Source organism: Microtus oregoni, unplaced genomic scaffold (genome assembly GCF_018167655.1).
Source record: "Microtus oregoni isolate MIOR12 unplaced genomic scaffold, Mior012 000007F_ref0000211, whole genome shotgun sequence".
NCBI lineage: Eukaryota > Metazoa > Chordata > Mammalia > Rodentia > Cricetidae > Microtus > Microtus oregoni.
The window spans coordinates 19327846-19345000 of record NW_024543066.1 but is presented as its reverse complement, the minus strand read 5'-3'; the positions used below and the strand labels follow the sequence as shown (position 1 = coordinate 19345000).

General features: G+C 45.7%; 1 protein-coding gene across 2 annotated transcripts in view; it reads right to left on the bottom strand.

Moving 5' to 3' along the window:
• Window positions 1-11761, bottom strand: part of Creg2 (cellular repressor of E1A stimulated genes 2) — a 37239-nt gene extending 25478 nt beyond the window's left edge. Inside the window, exons 1-2 of one of the 2 annotated variants that reach the window (XM_041656224.1) lie at window positions 10783-11761; window positions 7918-8087 (exon numbers count right to left, since the gene is read on the bottom strand). In XM_041656224.1, coding sequence (XP_041512158.1) covers window positions 7918-8087; window positions 10783-11217 — 605 coding nt within the window. In that variant the 5' untranslated portion in view covers window positions 11218-11761. The remainder of the gene's footprint in view (window positions 1-7917; window positions 8088-10782) is intronic. The other variant, XM_041656225.1, reaches the window with a different exon arrangement.
• Window positions 11762-17155: the final 5394 nt, after the last annotated feature.

The window sequence follows — 17155 nt, the reverse complement described above, 5'->3', positions numbered from 1 at the left end:
ACGGAGGGGCCGGGCGGTGGTGGCGCACGCCTTTAATCCCAGCACTCGGGAGGCAGAGACAGGCGGATCTCTGTGAGTTCGAGGCCAGCCTGGACTACAAGAGCTAGTTCCAGGACAGGAACCAAAAGCTACGGAGAAACCCTGTCTCGAAAAATCCAAAAAAAAAAAAAAAAAAAAAAAAAAAAAAAAAAAAAAAAAAAAAAAAAAGCCACGGAGGTTGGTTTAGCTCCAGGAACACAGGAATGTTTAGGCAAAGGAGGAGAGGGGGTGACGCTGCACAGAGGGTCACTTACTTAGAGGATTTATCGATTGCTTTCAAGAGGCATGAACGAGAACTAGAGCAGAGAAATTGGATTCAGCTCCCGAGTCAGATTAGGGCCGGGCACATATGCCACATGACATGCATGTCATGGAGACTCATCACAGCCATTGCCAAACAAGTTGCTGCCAGCAGGTACTTTTAATGTGTCCTTTTGATGAAGAGCATCCTGGGAGCTGCTGAATGAACAGGGCACCTTTCGAAGCTGTCCCCAGGAGTCAGCCCCAGAATTATGTTTGGTATTAGGCTGAGTTGATGCTTACAGCAAATATGTACATTTAGTCTTCTGTTTGCTTTTGTTTTCTGAGACAGGGTCTTGCTATGTAGCCCTGACTCCTCTGGTGCTCATGATTTAGCTCAAGCAGGCCTTCAACTTGTGGGAATCCTTCTGCCTCAGCCGCCCAAGAGCTGGAATTATAGGGGTATATTATCCACCCGGCTCCACATTTTATTCTTTTTTTTTTTTTTTTTGGTTTTTCGAGACAGGGTTTCTCTGTGGTTTTGGAGCCTGTCCTGGAACTAGCTCTTGTAGACCAGGCTGGTCTCGAACTCACAGAGATCCGCCTGCCTCTGCCTCCCGAGTGCTGGGATTAAAGGCGTGCGCCACCACGGCCCGGCCCACATTTTATTCTTATAAAAACAGTTAACAGGCATCTAGGTAAAACACAGCATGGCCATTCTGGCCCATACCTGCAATCCCAGTGTTGGCAGGCATTGATAGGTGGATTCTAGAAACAACAGCAACAAAAGATGTGGAGGGTGATAGAGGAAAACTCTCAAGACTCCCAGAATCCTCCTGTGGTCTCTGTAACCACAGGGAGGGTTCACACATGTACACACACACACATGCACACACATGCACACACATGCACATGGGGCCACTGGTCTTTGTCATTTCTACAACCTCTTCTTACATGTCACAAAGGAATTATTAAACTCAGACATACTAACTCAGATGTTTCTGCTCAGTAAAGATTGGGGGCTCTGAGCCCTGGCAGCGTCTGCGACTCCCTTTTTATCAGAAGCCTTTTGGGGAAGAGGGGACATGCTTCTGAATCCTTGTTTATGATAAGCAAATCAATGCACCTAGCATTTGTCCAAAATCCCCCTTCAATTTGTTTTGACTTCGGGAAAAGCATTTGATAACTCTTTGGGCTCCACGGATAGCCCACTCTACCCAGGTGAAAACTGGTCCATTGCCATTGAGTGGGATATGAATCAAGGGAACGGTCCTTCCTGGTCCAGAGGGTTTCCTAGCCTGCTCATCTAGAGGCTGCAGTACTAAACCCATGGTTCAAGTATGCTTACAACAGAAGGTGAGATGCTACAGTAGAATTTCTGCTTCTATTGATCACAATCGATTAGATCTTCACACAGCCAAGTCTAGTGTCTGAGTGTAAATTCACTCAGGGCATGGGCACATGTCCATGCATATGTGAGTATCTGTGTTGCCTGGAAAGGGAAATGGAGGAGGGCTAGCTGAGGGTTGCTGAGATCTCTTTTAAGGTGGAGTCTTTTTCAATTTGCCATCTTAACCTGGGCTGGGAAATAGGTTCCCAGCTCTAATTCATTTAACTAATTAAATGAAGAAACCACAGCACCCAAAAGTAAACAGACTAATTAAATAAACCACTTGAAGTAAACTAATGACTATTAATAAAGACAAATTCGTAGGCCGTGATGCTGACAAACAGAAAGGCCTTCTCCCTTGCTGCCTCTCAGACTGTATCCTTTCCGTCTAAAATGTTTGATTATCAAATACAGACAAAACACATTGAAGGGCCGCAATGCAATGACTTGCTGTATGCATGCATTGTGTAATGATTGCCACGATCAGCTTAGGGAGTCTATGTGTGCTGAGTCACGCTGAGCATTAGAGTCCCAAACCTGAATGTCTTACGACTGGAAGTCCCCACAGCGTCCAGCATTATGCATTCCTTTCTTCCCTGGCTCCTGAAAACTGTTTAGTCCTTGATTTTGTGAGTTCAACTCCTGAGCTCACACTTTTCTTCTTCTTCTCCACCTCCTCCTCCTCTTCTTCCTCCTACTGTATTTTGAGACTGGTTTTGCTGGTTGTGCACTGAGCAGCTCTGGCTGTCCTGAAACTCACATTGTAGACCAATGTGGCTTCAAACACATAAAGATCTGTCTGCCTCTGCCTCCCAGTTGCTAAAATTAAAGGTTCGCCACCACCACCGCCCAGCACTATTTCTTCTTTTTGCCAGACTGTCATTTTAATTTCGGTTTATAATAGACACAAGTCATCATATGGGCCAAATTGTAGTTATTCATAGACTTTTCTCGGAAGCATTGGAAATGCACTTAAGATCATGTGTGTGTCCATCTTCCAGATGCCTCAGACTCACCCTGGAGCGCCTTCAGACTATAAGCCCTCACCCTGTGAGAGGTCTGGTCCCCGGGCTGAGGGAGGAATGAAGCTGTCATGTAGAGGTCTCTTTTGTCTCTGCCTCCCAAGTGATTGAAAGGAATTCTTCTCTCAAGTTTTGGGAGCTTGTGCTTTACAATATATAATCTTTGTAGAATATGCACAGTTATCCCTGGGGGTTCCTGGGGAATTACATTCAGAATGCTCCTTGGGTGCCAAAATCTGCAGGAACCTGTGATAGTTGGAAAGAAAATGGCCCCCACAGGGAGAGGCACTATTAGGTATGGCTTTGTTGGAGTAGGTGTAGTCTTGGAGGAAGTATCACTGTGGGGGTAAACTTTGAGGCATCCCATGCTCAAGCTACGCCCAGTGTGGCACACACTTGCTTCTGCTTCTTGTGGATCAAGATGTAGAACTCTCAGCTCCTTCTCAAGCACCATGTCTGCCTGTGTACCGTCATGAAGATAATTGACTAAATAAATCTCTGAAACTGTAAGCCAGCCCTAATTTAATGTTTTCCTTTATAAGAGTTGCTGTGGTCATGGTGTCTCTTTACAGAAATAAAAACTTTAAGACAGCACCTAAGGCCCTCTATAAAGTGAAAGTATTATGTTATACTTTATTTCTGTAGCATGCACGTGTGCACATGCATGTTTACACACATGTGCACACACATGTGAATATGTGCGCATGTATGTGCATGCCACATCACATGCGTGGATGAAAGAGGACACCTTGGGGGACTCAGTTCACACTCCATGCCATGTGGCTCCCACGATCAACCTGAGGGCATCAGCCTGAGCCGCGGATATCCCCATCTGCTAAGCCATCTCACTGGCCTCTACAAGCATTTTAGTAGTAATAATATTTGCATATCATCCTACCCTCCACAGAATGTAAATCATGTTAGGTTCCTTATAATATTGAACTGATGCAAATACTATCCAAAGAATTGCTATATTGCACTGTTCGGGGAGGGGGCAGTCACAGCTAGAAAATGTCAGTTATGTTTAGTATGGACATATATTTTTTTTTTCTGTAGTTGGTTACATCTATGGATGAAGACTTTCCCACTGTTTAACACAGAACTTCCTAGGTGGCTCTTCTTACTCAGGATTCACTGCTGCAAGGTGTATTCAACCACAGATCCAAAGAGCCCTTCAGATTCAACCCCCACATCCTCCAATTGCCAAGAGAAGTCTGAATAAGCAGCATATTTAACTCTATGCCAGCAGCAACTTTTCTTGGCTACACAGATGCATCAAAATCACAAATCTAGTACTTTGCTAGCATTGAGTCGCTTTAAAAACGTTTATTTATTTTTATGTGTGAGTGGTTTGCCTGCATGTGTGTATGTGTACCACATGCATGCAATGCCTGGGGAGGCCAGTAGAGGTCACATGAATGCCCAGATCTGGAGTTATGCACACTTGTAAGCTGCTATGTGGGTACTAAGAATTGATCTGTAAGAGCATCCTATACTCTTAACCACTGAATCATCTCTCAAGCCCCGAATGTTACCTTTGAAGGACAGGGTGAAGGCACTCAAATCTATATGCCTGGGCCAGGACAATTTCACCCAAATAATCTTAGAAACTTTACTATGACATTAAGCAATAGAGTACAATCAAAAGTTTTGGTAAAACCTCTGACTGGATGAAGTGGCACAATGCAGGTTCGTTTTACAGATTCATGTAAAAACCCCTTACAGGGACAGAGAGATAGCTCTGAAATTAAGAATGAGTGCATGGTCAAGCAGGCTGGGGTTGGGATGCCAGCACCCAGGTTGTAAGCAGATGTCCCACAGAGGCCTGCAACTCTAGCTCTGAGGGATCTGTCACCCTCTTCTGGCCTGTGCACCTGCACACACACACACACACACACACACACACACACACTCACACACACACACACATCATCTATATGTAAGTAAAACAATCAATCGAATAAGGACAAGACTTTCTAGTCCTCTAAAATCTGCCTCTTAGGAGTATGCATTCGTTTCACCAAGATACCAGCTTCTCTCTCCTTTGGTCAAAGAAATTACATGAGCAGCATTTCCTCATGGTTACATTTCCAGAGACTCTGAAACCGTGAGATTCTGAAGCCCTGGGTCCCCAGTTTCCTGCACCCTTTCCACTTGGAATCAACCTCTACAAAAAGATTTATTTTTGTTAGTATGGGTGAGTATATGCCATATGTACACAGGTTCCCATGGAGGCCAGAAGAGGGCGCTGGATCTTCTGAAGCAGGAGTAACAGACGGCTGTGAACTGCCCAGCATGGGTGCTGGGATCCAAACTCAGGTCTTCTGCAAGAGCAGTAGGTGCTATTAATTGCTGAGCCATCCCTTCAGTCCCTGGATCAGACCTTTTAATACACAGGCAGCTGATGGACTGAGATAGCATTCTGAGTGACATGCTGTGAGGGTTACTGAGTGGAAAGTGTTTCTTAGCTACCTGCCAAAGTACTTATATGAGCTTTGATCACAACGAGCCTTCGGGTCAGACTTTTAATTTGATAAAACTGGGTATAAATAAAATATTAAGAGAGCTGGCAAAGAGAAGCAGCAGGCATAGCGATCTGTTCTGAGTAGGAACGAATGCCTGGTAACACAGGGCCTGGGAGGGTTCTGTTAATTTTCTTCATGAAAGATTTCAGCAGAAGGTTGGACCAGTGCCTTCACTGTCATCACCATCATGAGAGCCGGAGGTTTCTCAGCCCCTGTCCCATGTTTTGGAATTGCTGTAAAGCACTTGACCATGAACCCTGGTCTCACCGTTGGGATCTCCAGGCCCTGGGGACAGGCAGGAGTCGGCTTGCTGGTCTTTCTAAACTCTACCAAGGTGCTTGTCTGCGGTGCGGTTCTGGTAGCTGCTTCTACCAGATGCCTCTCTCTAGTCAGATGGCCCCAGAAGCTCCAGGCTTGCTTATTTGGGGGTTCTGGCACCTGTCTGTCTTTTAACTCAGGCTTTGACTTATTCAGCCCTTGTATTCAATGTTACTAACATTCTAGGTTTCAGGAGTAAGATCAAACACAGCGCTGAACTGTGAACTTCACATCTGGGCCACGTCATTCACTGGAAGGTACAGGCTCACTTCAGAATACTTGCTTGGACGTCTGATCTTTTCTAAGGCCAGTTTGATTTATATCATTTATATTTCAATACTTTAGAAGCTTAAGTTAGCTGCTAGCGACTGGCAGCTCTGGGAAACAGTTCCTTGAGAAGATTCCAGACACAGGGTACCAGTTGGGTGTGGTTTTTTTTTTTGCCTATCCATAGGTTAAGGATACAGGTGTGCCCTTGACCCTGGAAGCATCACTTCTGCTTAGCTGCTGTCTCATTTCTTACATAGATATTTGTAATTTCTCTGTCTGGCCTTGCTCAAAGGAATTACACACACACACACACACACACAGACATGCAGGCATGCACACTCACCCTGAAAGTGTGCAGGCAAAAGTAAGTGACTGGATTAAGGCACTCTGAGACACACCCCTCCCCCAGCCTCCTCATTGCTTCAGTTTTCAGTCCTTGCACCCGCCTGCCTGAGGCCTGCTGGTAGGCAGATCTTGTGCTGTCAAGTGTAACTGCGCCTTGCTCCTGGAACTGAATTCTGTGGCTTGTCTTCAAGAGCAGGTATGCTCTGGGTTCTGGGATCAACACATTACAGCATGGCTGCTTTTAGGGACCCTGGAATTAGGGAACCACTGTGTTCAGGAAATTCTCCTGGGAGCATATCTCTAGTGGCAGCGAACTTGCTGACTGAGAATAAGGAGACTATTCCATGACAAAGGAGTACAATTTCTATGGCTGTCATAACCTGGTGGGAACAGTGGAAGTCCTGTAGTTTGAGTCTCTCATTGATGAGGATAGGTGATGGGAGTGGGGTTGGCAAGGCCTTTCGCGGGCCGCATTTGATACCCCATTGTTGCTCTAATTGGTTTCCACAAGAACGAACAGGATAGTTGCTTGTTTTCTATGCATAGAGAATAGAGCTTCAGAATGGGCTCTAAATCACCTCTGTATTTGCAGATGAAATGGTAAAAGCTTGGGGTTGTTCCACCCTCCCCTCCAGGCCACTCCGTGACAATTGTTAATTTTTGGGAGTGGGAGGAGACCTCCATAGGAACTCAGTACAGTGTCTCCCTGGCAGTAAATGATTTGGGGCTTTGCATTTTGAATTTAGAAGATGATATCTGAATGGATGCTCTATTTTTGCTTAAATGTCTTTAGAAGGCTTTTCTTTTAGAGATTTTTTGAGAAAGTGTATTAAGGATTGCTGGCTTTGTAGTACACATATCCCTTGGGGAGAGAGGGGCTATACATGAATTGAAAAAGCAATGCGCTCCAGCCCATACATGCCAGAGAGACAAACTACTGGCCCTCCTTTCGACCCATTCTTCCCTTTATAGGACTAGAACTTTGATGGCCCGCCTGGATGGGCTGGGGATGTAGCTTAGTTGGTAGAGCGTATTCAAACCCCAAGACAGCGTTAACTAAGTGTGACATATGCAACCTTGGCTATAGAGTAGGTTGAAGGCCAGGATGAGGTACACAGGACCATGCCTCCAAAAAAGAAAATGTCTCACAGAAAATACCCTGTGTCTATTTCCAAGGCCCATAAACACTCTCTAGGATAGAAATGATATGAATACCAACTTCCGATGGTTCAGCTTATGAATTTTCATTCTTATGTTGGTTTCGAAGTGATATATATTCAGCAAACTCTACATTACGAATTTTGCTCTTTTCCTAGGCTGTGGATACAGAAAAAAAGCCTCTGCTTTTCCTTTGAGTATGGTAGTCAACAAAGTATATCGTCAAGATTTTGTTATAAAATAGTCTTTGCGTTAGATGATTTTGTCCGCCTGCAGGTCAATGTCAGCGTTCCAAGAAAAGTTAAGGCGGGGTAGGTTGAGCAGGGGTGTTCTGTAGGTTATGTGTAGCACATACATTTCAACTGACAACATGTTCAATTTACAATAGGCTCACAGGACATGTGACCCCCGGGAAAGTCCAAGTTCAGGGACCCTCCCATTTCATAGATGAATAAATGTTAGAAAGCTGGCTCCAAATCTGCTCGGTCTGCAGTACAATTCTGCAAGTAAAGGGGTCAGTTTCCTTCTGCGACAAAGCACAACCCACCTTCCACCTCTGCACAAACCTGTAAGAGCAAACCCTGCCCTCCCTTTCCCCTTCCCCTTCTACCTGCAAAAGTCTCCTTCAGATTCCGGCAGCATCAACGAGGCGATGGGGTTCTTCACCAGGTCAGCCACCACTGGGTCCTTGGCTGTCATGTAGAAGAAGGGAGTCCCCGTGCTGTTGTGGACAGGGCCATCGCTAATGGCCAGGCAGCTCCCAAAGGGCAGTCCTTGGATCTAACAAATGCAACAATAACGACAAAAAGACTTATTAGCAGTAGAGCTATGGGGAACACAAACTGGGGAAAAACTTTGTGTTGCCGGGCAGGAAATACAGCCCTGGGGCCTTGTTTGGACCAGTGGATTTGACAGATAGACTAAGACTAGGTGGGTCCAATCGATGCAATTCACCCAGTGATGGTTTCAGAATTTCTCTGCAGGGAGAGGCAGGTAAGAACATTCTGTCGGGGAGCTGAAGGATTCTGGAAGCTGCCTTCTCACAGCAAATGTATTCATTTTATTGAAGGGTAAGGACAATGAGGCCTATGGAGAAGAAGACAGCGCTAGGCCTTCTCCCACAGGCTCTTCTTCAACACCTTCTGCCTGCATCATCTCCTCCATTCTTTTTAAACGTTGGGGATAGAATTTAATTTGTTTTATAAACTGCTTGGTATTTGGATGCCAAGCATATTCATACTGCTTCAGTTAGAGCAACATTTCTTTGTTTATTAGTTGTATGTTATGTTGAGGTCAAGAACCTTTTGGTATATGACTGAACAAGTTATGGGAAGTTAATATGCTGAATACTCTTTTAGCCTAAATGGAAGTCACAGAAGTATGACATACTGATCACTGCCTGTGTTCACCTAGTAGATGGGGGAGGGTCTCCTGTCATGTCCCATGTGACTTTAAACAGAAATGACAGCATTTAAGTCTTAGTGTTCCCCAAACTCTCCTGCACCTACTTTGTCCCTTACAAAGAGCCCCCTCCTAGTGAGGCTGCCAATGTTTTCCAAGCATTAGACAGAGTGTGCACGATTGTGAAAGGAAGGGCTTAAATCATTTAGAAACATGAAAAATTAACAAGTTCTCCAAATGGCACTATTACATCATCCATACATTCTATTTTCAGCCTATCATGAACCGCTTAGCAGTTTATGCAAATGTTTTCTGAATTTACCAAGTTTTGGATTGAAAATCAATATTGCAAGGGGAAGGCCTATCGACGCTAACAAAAGAGCTGTTGGAGATCAAAGTATCTTCACTACAAGGACACTAGATGCTTTTTCTTCTTTGGCTGTTTGTGTTTTTGTGAGGCAGGATCTGGATATGTAGCCAGAGCTGGCTTTGAACTCACAATTCTCTTGCCTTAGGCTTGCTGATGCTGGAACTACAGGGGTGGGCCACCAAGCCGGACGGGCACCAGATTTCTTTTGTGTGTGTGTGTGTGTGTGTGTGTGTGTGTGTATTCATGCATTCTAGTGTGCCCATGCATGTGGTGCTTGTGCATAGTATGTATAGGAGGTCAGGGGACAACTTTCTGATTTTCTGGTGTCATTCCTTAGGATCCCTTACTGTTATGATTTTTTTTAGATAGGGTCTCTCGGTGGCCTGGAACTCTCCAAATAGGATAGACTAGCTTGCCAGCGAGTCCTAAAAGATCCACCTGTCTCAACCTGCTTAGCACTGCGATTCCAAATCATGACACCATGCTTGGCCCAAAACAAAAACAAAAAGCAAAACAAAACAAAGCAAAACAAAAAAAGCCCCAAACAAACAACAACAATAACAACAACAAAAAAACATGGTTTCTGAAGGTTGGAAAACTAAGATCCTCAAGTGTTCTACTGCTGAGACACTTCCCAAACTTTAGGCACTAAATTTTTTGTTTTTGTTTCTGTTTTACAATGATTAGCTTCATATTTAAGCCCCATATTTTATTAAGGTATGTGTTAGAAGTGTAAAAACTGATCGCACACTGGGAATACAGAACTGGCTGGGATTCTGACATAGAAAGAGGACAAGATCATTGTCATTATTAGGATAAAGTTGGCATTAGTTATTTTTTAAGAAAATGAAAAGAACTTTCAAGCTCTGCCTACAGAATTGCTTAATTTGTTTTTTCGAGACAAGGTTTCTCTGGAATTACTTAATTTTGTAGATGGGAAAACAGGGTGCCTTGGCCAAGCCAGGGCTAGTGAGACCCAGAGTTGAGGCAAAAACTCGACCTCCACACTGTGTGACATGTATCCTTCCCTGCACAGATTAATCAGGAACTCGGATCGCATCTCTGTCTCTTAGGACTAAAAGCTTTCTGGAGGCTATTCTTAAGGAATATGCGGCTTCAGGACATCTCCAAGCTGCTCTGGGAGGAAGCAGGCTAATGGGTGAATAAACCTTTGTGAACTGAAAGAGAGAAATTGCGGTTCAAACAGCTCCCTCCAGCAGCTACGCTCTATCTAAGCCGTTTTTTCTTAAAAATTCGAGTTCCATTTTTTTTTTTAAAGTGTAAATTTCTATCAGTGCGTGGATGGTGCCTTTCCTTCACGCCTGCCTGGTGTGGGAGGTGGTGCGGGAGTCTGCCTGCGGGACAGTGCTCAGAGCCCGCAGGGGCTGAATGCTCCTCATCTGTGATTCCAAAGGCGATCCTGTCTGCTTTCCAGGTCTCCGTGTGATGCTGATTATTTGACCACCTCTTTGGCCATTTTAAGACAGTGTTAAGTCACTAACCACCAGACTGTTTCCCAGGGTCGCTTTCCTCACCACTCACGTGCACTTGGCCAGATGAACCGACTCCTGCACTAGTCGGGTTCCGTTATTCACAAGGCTATGCACCTGTGACACCCGAGTCTCCTGTGCCCGGGTGCTCGCCCCAGAATTGCCAGACCACGACGAGACATGCACCACCCCCGCGTCTCGACCTCTGGCTTACCTTTTCTTGGGTGGACGTGGTGGCCAGACAGCCCCAGGAACTGGCGTGGACCAGGGAGCGGGCGGTGCCGGCACTCACCCTCGGGCCAGGGGATGCTGCAGATGAACCGCTCTCCCGCCGGTAGGAGAACATTCCACGCGGGGTCGGTGCGGGCCTGGAGCGGGCGGAGCCCCGAGGCCGCAGGTGCGTGTCCTCCTTGTGTGCCGAGGCCGGGAAGCTCTGCTGCCAGATGCTGCCCGAGTCCTCCAGCAGCGCCGGCAGTGCCTCCTCGGTGGACGCGCTGTCCAGCTCCTCTTCTACCTCGTTGGTGACAGCCCAGGACACGGAGCTCACGATCACGTAGCCGGCGGCCGGGGACAGCAGGGCGCTGCAGCATAGCAGCCAGGACAGGCGGGTCCCTGGACCCGCAGGGCGCTCCCCTCTGGACAGCGACATCTTCTCGCAGGCTATGGGCCCTGTGGCGGGACTGATAGCCTAGCAGCGGCCGGCCAGGGGCGCCCCCCTGCGGCGGAGCGTGCGCCGGAGCCCGCGCCGGAGCCCCTTCTTCTTGCTGTAGGATTGTCAGGTCTGCCTTTATTGCCCTACACCCTGGGGAGAAGAGATGTCTGCTGCAAGACCAGACTCCCGTCAGCTGCGCACATCGCCGCTACCGGACTCAGAGTCCAGGCGTGCCAGGGCCGGTGGCTTGGTTTTCCGCAGACTGGCACGGGTTCCGCAGCCAAAGGGTGGGCGTTCACAACTCCAGCTCAATACACTCCTCCGCTTGACAGCTGTGAGGCGTCCTCCAAGCTGTTTAACTTCTCTGTGCCACCCCAGGACCGTGCCAGCAAGGAGGACATCACCAGGTTCAGTCGCTGCACCTTGAGCCCCCAGAACCATAAGGCACAATACACCTACATCGTCCTTAACTCTCCCAGTCCGTGGTGCCATGCCATTAGCAACACAGACTAGCAGCACATTTTAAAACATCTTATTCCAGTAAGAAAGAACAACTTAAAATTAACCATTTCTTACCTCTTCTTATGACATCTAGACTCGGTCCCACTAGGGGACCTGCTCTATAGCTTGTATTCCTAAAATGCAAGAGTCCTTCTCTAACTAGTCCCAAAAGAAAATAACTTGAAATAGCATTTGCCGTTTTTACTACATCATGTCCCCAGTTGCACCTAGCTGCCATACCTCCTCTGCCCCATCCTGCTGCTCCTCCTGGATGCCTGGATACTGGGGCACCCTGCCAGTGTGGGCACAGCTGGCCTCTCCCTTCTACATGGAACCAGTCTTGGTTTCTCTCCCTGACTGCTGTTCTTTTCTCTTTCTGCATCCTTCTCTCTGCTTCTGAACACTTATGTTGTCTTCGGCATCTCCCTGAGACATCTGGTTCCTTCTCACTGCTCCTCCCGTTGCCTGCTGCTCTCTCCCCAACCTCCCACTTGCACTCCTTCTCATGCCCCATTCCTGGGAAGATGTGTCCCACAGTTTTGAGAGGCAGGAAGGTAAATCATTGAAATACCAACCTCTGCAGTCAGCTGTGGTGGCACGTGCCTGTAATCCCAGCCCTTGGGAGGTGTAGTTGGGAGAATCAGGAGTTCAAGGTCATACTTAACTAGAAGGCAAGTTTGAGACCAGCCTCCATTGCTTGAGACCCTCTCAAGATCAAACAGATAAAAAAAAAAAAAACAAAAAAACAAAAACTAACAGCCCCTTCTACTCAGATGCGCCTTCCAGAGTAAGAACAATCCAGATTTTGCTCCTCAGGTCCTGATGGTGGGAGAGTGGCATGTCACCTGACACTTTCTGTCTTTGTGTCTTATCTGCAAAATGGGGACAGTTACATCTCCCTCGCCGGGTTTTGGATGTCAAGCAGACTGTCTCTGAGTGTTCAGGGAGGGTTTACGGGGAGTGCCGAGTCTTGCTCTGTTTGCTCAGAGGGAAAAGGATGTCTGTTCCAATCTCAGAAAAGGATACAGAACTAATATATCAGTCCCGTGAGACGACTGCACATGGTGGTCTCAGCCCCTAGTCAGCTTTCCACTGCAGGATCAGCCTACCTTCTCTTTCCGCATGACTAAGCTGGCCAGCTGCGGGAGAGGCATGCATCTTCTTTGCCTAACCAGCGAGTGCCTAACTTATGAGTAAATTCAAGTGTAGAACCTTGTAGGAGTCCCGCTTGTCCCGTTGTCTTTATCTCTGTTATCTTTCCCATAATCCCCATCGTGCTTTTGGATTCCTGTATTTTATTGCCCAAAGTAGACCCAAACTCAAAGCAGATGTTAAGGCAATCAAGCAGCCGGGACACGGCAAGTGTTGTGTATATGACAGCAGTTTTGTCTTTGGCCTTCAGGGATCTACCAGGCTTGTCACTCAAATTGCATTCCTGTGGGGTCCGGACCGGTTTGATTAGTCATGGAAAGCTAGAGACGGTGTATTCATCTAGATTCACACACTTTTCCTGTAGACCAATTAGAGTCCCATCCCAGTTGGCAAAGATATGGGTATGGATGTGCTTAAATGTTTTAGGTCTGTGTGAATAACTTTGTTATATGACGTTAAACGGGCATAGACAGCCATTATCCTATCAGAGAAGGGGATTACCTGTTTTCTCCATCCTTAACCATTCAGATTATTGTCAGATTTAAAAAATTATTTGTTCCACCCAAATCTAGTAGATGAGCAATGGTGGTTGAAATTACCGGGCGCGGGCAAGAATGGCCCACGAAACAAAGAATGAAACTCACTTTAAGAGATTTTTAAGAGAGAGAAAAGCACATACACAGGCCTGAGGGAGTTGGTGCTGGGGGGGAGGGGGGGGGGAAGAGAGGGAGGCAATAGTTACCTCTTCAGAAGAGGGACAAAAAGAGAGTGGAGCGACATGTACAGCTTTTTTTTTTTTTTTGGACAGCTTTTAAAGGCTGCCTAGAGCATGCGCACAGGGGCTTATGTAGCTGTAGATCACACGACCATGCTGCATGTATGTTATGTAGGGCTTGAAAGGGCCCCGGGTGGCTATGTAAATTGCCTGAGCGCTTGATGGCGCATGCGCGGCCGTAGAACTCGAAAGTGCTAGCATTTGGGGTGGCTAGACATTTTGTCAAAGCGCTGGGTGATGGAAACCTAACAGTGGTTACTTGTTAATCTGTTTGCTTTAGCTTGATGACCAGTTACATTAGCTGTTTTCCTTCACTATGACTAAGTTACCCGACATACCCCAAGTGAAGGAGGAGAGGTCGTGTGCACTCTGGCTGTCTATGTAGGTTCTTTGCTCATTTAAAAACCAGGTTTTCTTTCCGTTGTTGAATTGAAGGGGTCCCTTATGTATTGTAGATGTTAAGACTGTGCCCTGGTTTGTTTTCTGTTGATGTGATTAAGCACTTTGACCAAAAACAACTTGAGGGGTGTGTTGGTTTGGGTTCTGTTGCTGTGATTAAACATTGACTGAAAGCAGCTTAGGGAAGAAAGGGTTGATTTCACCTTAAAACTCTCAGGTCACGATCTATCACCAAGGGAAGCTAAGGCAGGAGCGGAGAGGCAGAAACTAAAGCAGAGCTCACGAAGAAAGCAGTTTACTGAACTGCTGCCAGGCTCATGTTCGGATACCTCTCTTACACAATTCAGAACCACCTGGCTGGGGGATGGCACCGCCCACTGTGGACAGACCTTAGCCTATCAATTAGCAATCAAGAAAATGCCCCATAGATGTGCCCACAAGCCAATTTGATGGTGGCAAGCCTTCAGTTGAGGTTCCTTTTCCCCAGGTGTCTCCAGTTGGTGGCAAATTAGCAATATTATCTAGCACAGGGGAGGAAAGGGTTTATTTTAGCGTGTAGGTTATGGACTGATATTGACGGAACTCAAGGCAGGAACTGAAGCAGAAACCACGGAGGGTCGCTGCTTGCTGACTCCCCAACTCACACCCAGTTAGCTGGTTTGTATAACCCAGGAGCACCTAGCTAAGGCAGCAGCCACTATGGACTGGGCCCTCCCACATCAATCATAAATCCAGATGGTCTCTCACAGACATGGCCACAGGCCAATTTGTCTGAAGCAATTCTTTCTTTGAGATTCCTTCTTCCCAGGCGGCTTTAACTTGTGTCAAATTGACAGTCAGAATGAGCCGGTACGCACCTTGTCAGATATGTCTGTCATTCATAGCTATCTTCTCGTTTTGTAGTTTGCTTTTTATTCTGCCGATGCATCTGCCATTCACTGCGTTTGGGGCTTTTTAATTTGATGCAGCCCCACTTGCCTGGTTGGCTCTTATTGCCTGCAGGTTCGGTGCCATTTCCAAAACATCCTTGTTGCCAACCTGAGACGCCTTCCCCCTGTCTTCTCCTCTGCGAGTTTCACCTGGATTTCATGTCTAATTCTTTGGTCCATTTTGAGTTCATTTTGTTTGTGGTTAAGATCAAGGTATGCAGACATACAGTTTTTAAAAGAACACATTTGTAGACAAGACTATCTTTTCCCCATTGCGAAGTTTTGGTGAATTTGCTGAAGATTGGTTGACGTATGTGAGCACCTCTGTCAAAACCAAACTTTTTGTTTGGGTTTTGGTTTTTTTTGAGACAGGTTTCTCTGTGTAGCCTTGGCTGTCCTGGATCTTATTCTGTAGACCAGGCTGGCCCAGGCTGGCCTCAAACTCACAGAGATCTGTCTGCCTCTGCCTTCCTAGTACTGGAGTTAAAGGCATGCACCACCACTGCCTGGCATACAAACTAATTTTTTTCCCTTCTCTTTGTGTTTATTTCTATTCCAATCTTTTAATTTCCTTCTTTTTGCTAATTGTGGACTTAATTTATTGGTAATTTGCTACAGTGTAAACTTGGGTTATTTGCTTCCTCCTTTATTTTTGAAGGGCAGTTTTCCAGAAGTGGTATCCTTCTGCAGTTTTATTCCTTATTATCCTGAATATAACCCCTCTTCCTCCTGGCCTGGGATGCTGCCTGAGAATCTTCCAATAGCTCTATGTGGATAGTTCTCCCCCGTACGTGATGAATCATTTTGTATTTAACTCAATTGATTTTGCTGCTGCCAAAATTCTTTGTCTTTTGACAGTTCAACTATAATGTGTCCTGGAGTGAGCTTCTTTAGGTTCATGTGGTCAGAGTCCAATGGGCATCTTAAAGTGGGATGTTCACTTCCTTCCCCAGATTTGGGGAGTCTACAGCTATCATTTAAGTAAGCTTCGCACACATCGCCTTTTATTTTTTTCTTTCTGGGGTCCCTACAGTGCACTAACTGTTGCCTCTTATGGTGTCAAAAGAGTCACCATCTCTTTTTTTCTTGTCATTTATTTGTCTTTTGTTCATCTTGGTTTTTCTTCAAGTATGCCTATTATTTCACCTTCTTGATAAAGTCTGATGTTGAACTTCTCTGGTAAATTTTTTTTTCGATTCAGTTACTATACTTTCAGCTCTAAATATTCTGATTTTTTTCTACCTTTTTGTTGATACAGGCGTATTTGATGATATTGTTTCTTTTGCAATTTTTGATTACATAGAAACTGCATTTCATCGGTATACTAAATAGTTGCATATTACATATCTGAAAACAGACATATGGATATTACATATCTGATAACAGACTTACACCCATAATATGCAAAGATCATTTGTAATTCAATAACAGACTTCTTCCCAAGGAAATAAGCAAATGGCCACCAAGTACATGAGAAGGTACTCAGCATTAGTCCTTAGAGAAATGCATTTTGAATGGTGATGTGGTTCGACTTTCCTTCCCTAGGAAGGCTGCAATCAAGCAGGCAGGGCATGCATATGAGGAGCATGCAGATAAATTGAATTCTTCTTCTATTGCAGATGGTTGTATAAAAAAGTGCGGCCACTAGGAAATCAGATCGGTAGTTCCCCTAAAGGTTAGACACAGATGTTACCGTTTGAGCCACGTCACTGCTGAGCATATATTGAAGACAAAGCTGCCACACGATTCTTTACAGGAGCATCACACATCACAGCCCGGACTGGAAACTACTTATGACCACAGTGTAATACCTACAGTGCACTAGATCCATACAGTGGGATGTATTTGTCAGTGCGTGGCTGTCAGAGGCTGGTAGAAAAGCAGGAACAATTGCCAGTGCATTTGAGTTTCTTTTCAGGGAAACGAAAATGTTCTAAAATTAGATCATGGTGGCAGTGAACTATTAAATGTTCTAAAATCCATTGATCGCACGTGTTCAGTAGGAGAATTTTATCGAATATATGTTATGTTTCAAAATTTTGCTTAAAAACTGCTCTGATGTAAACAAAAACAGCAAAAAAAAAAAAAAACAAAAAAAAAAACCAAACAAACAAACCTGCTGTGGTCCAAATGTCAAGACTTCCAGGACAGCCGAACCCTTGCTGTCATCTGCGCAGTG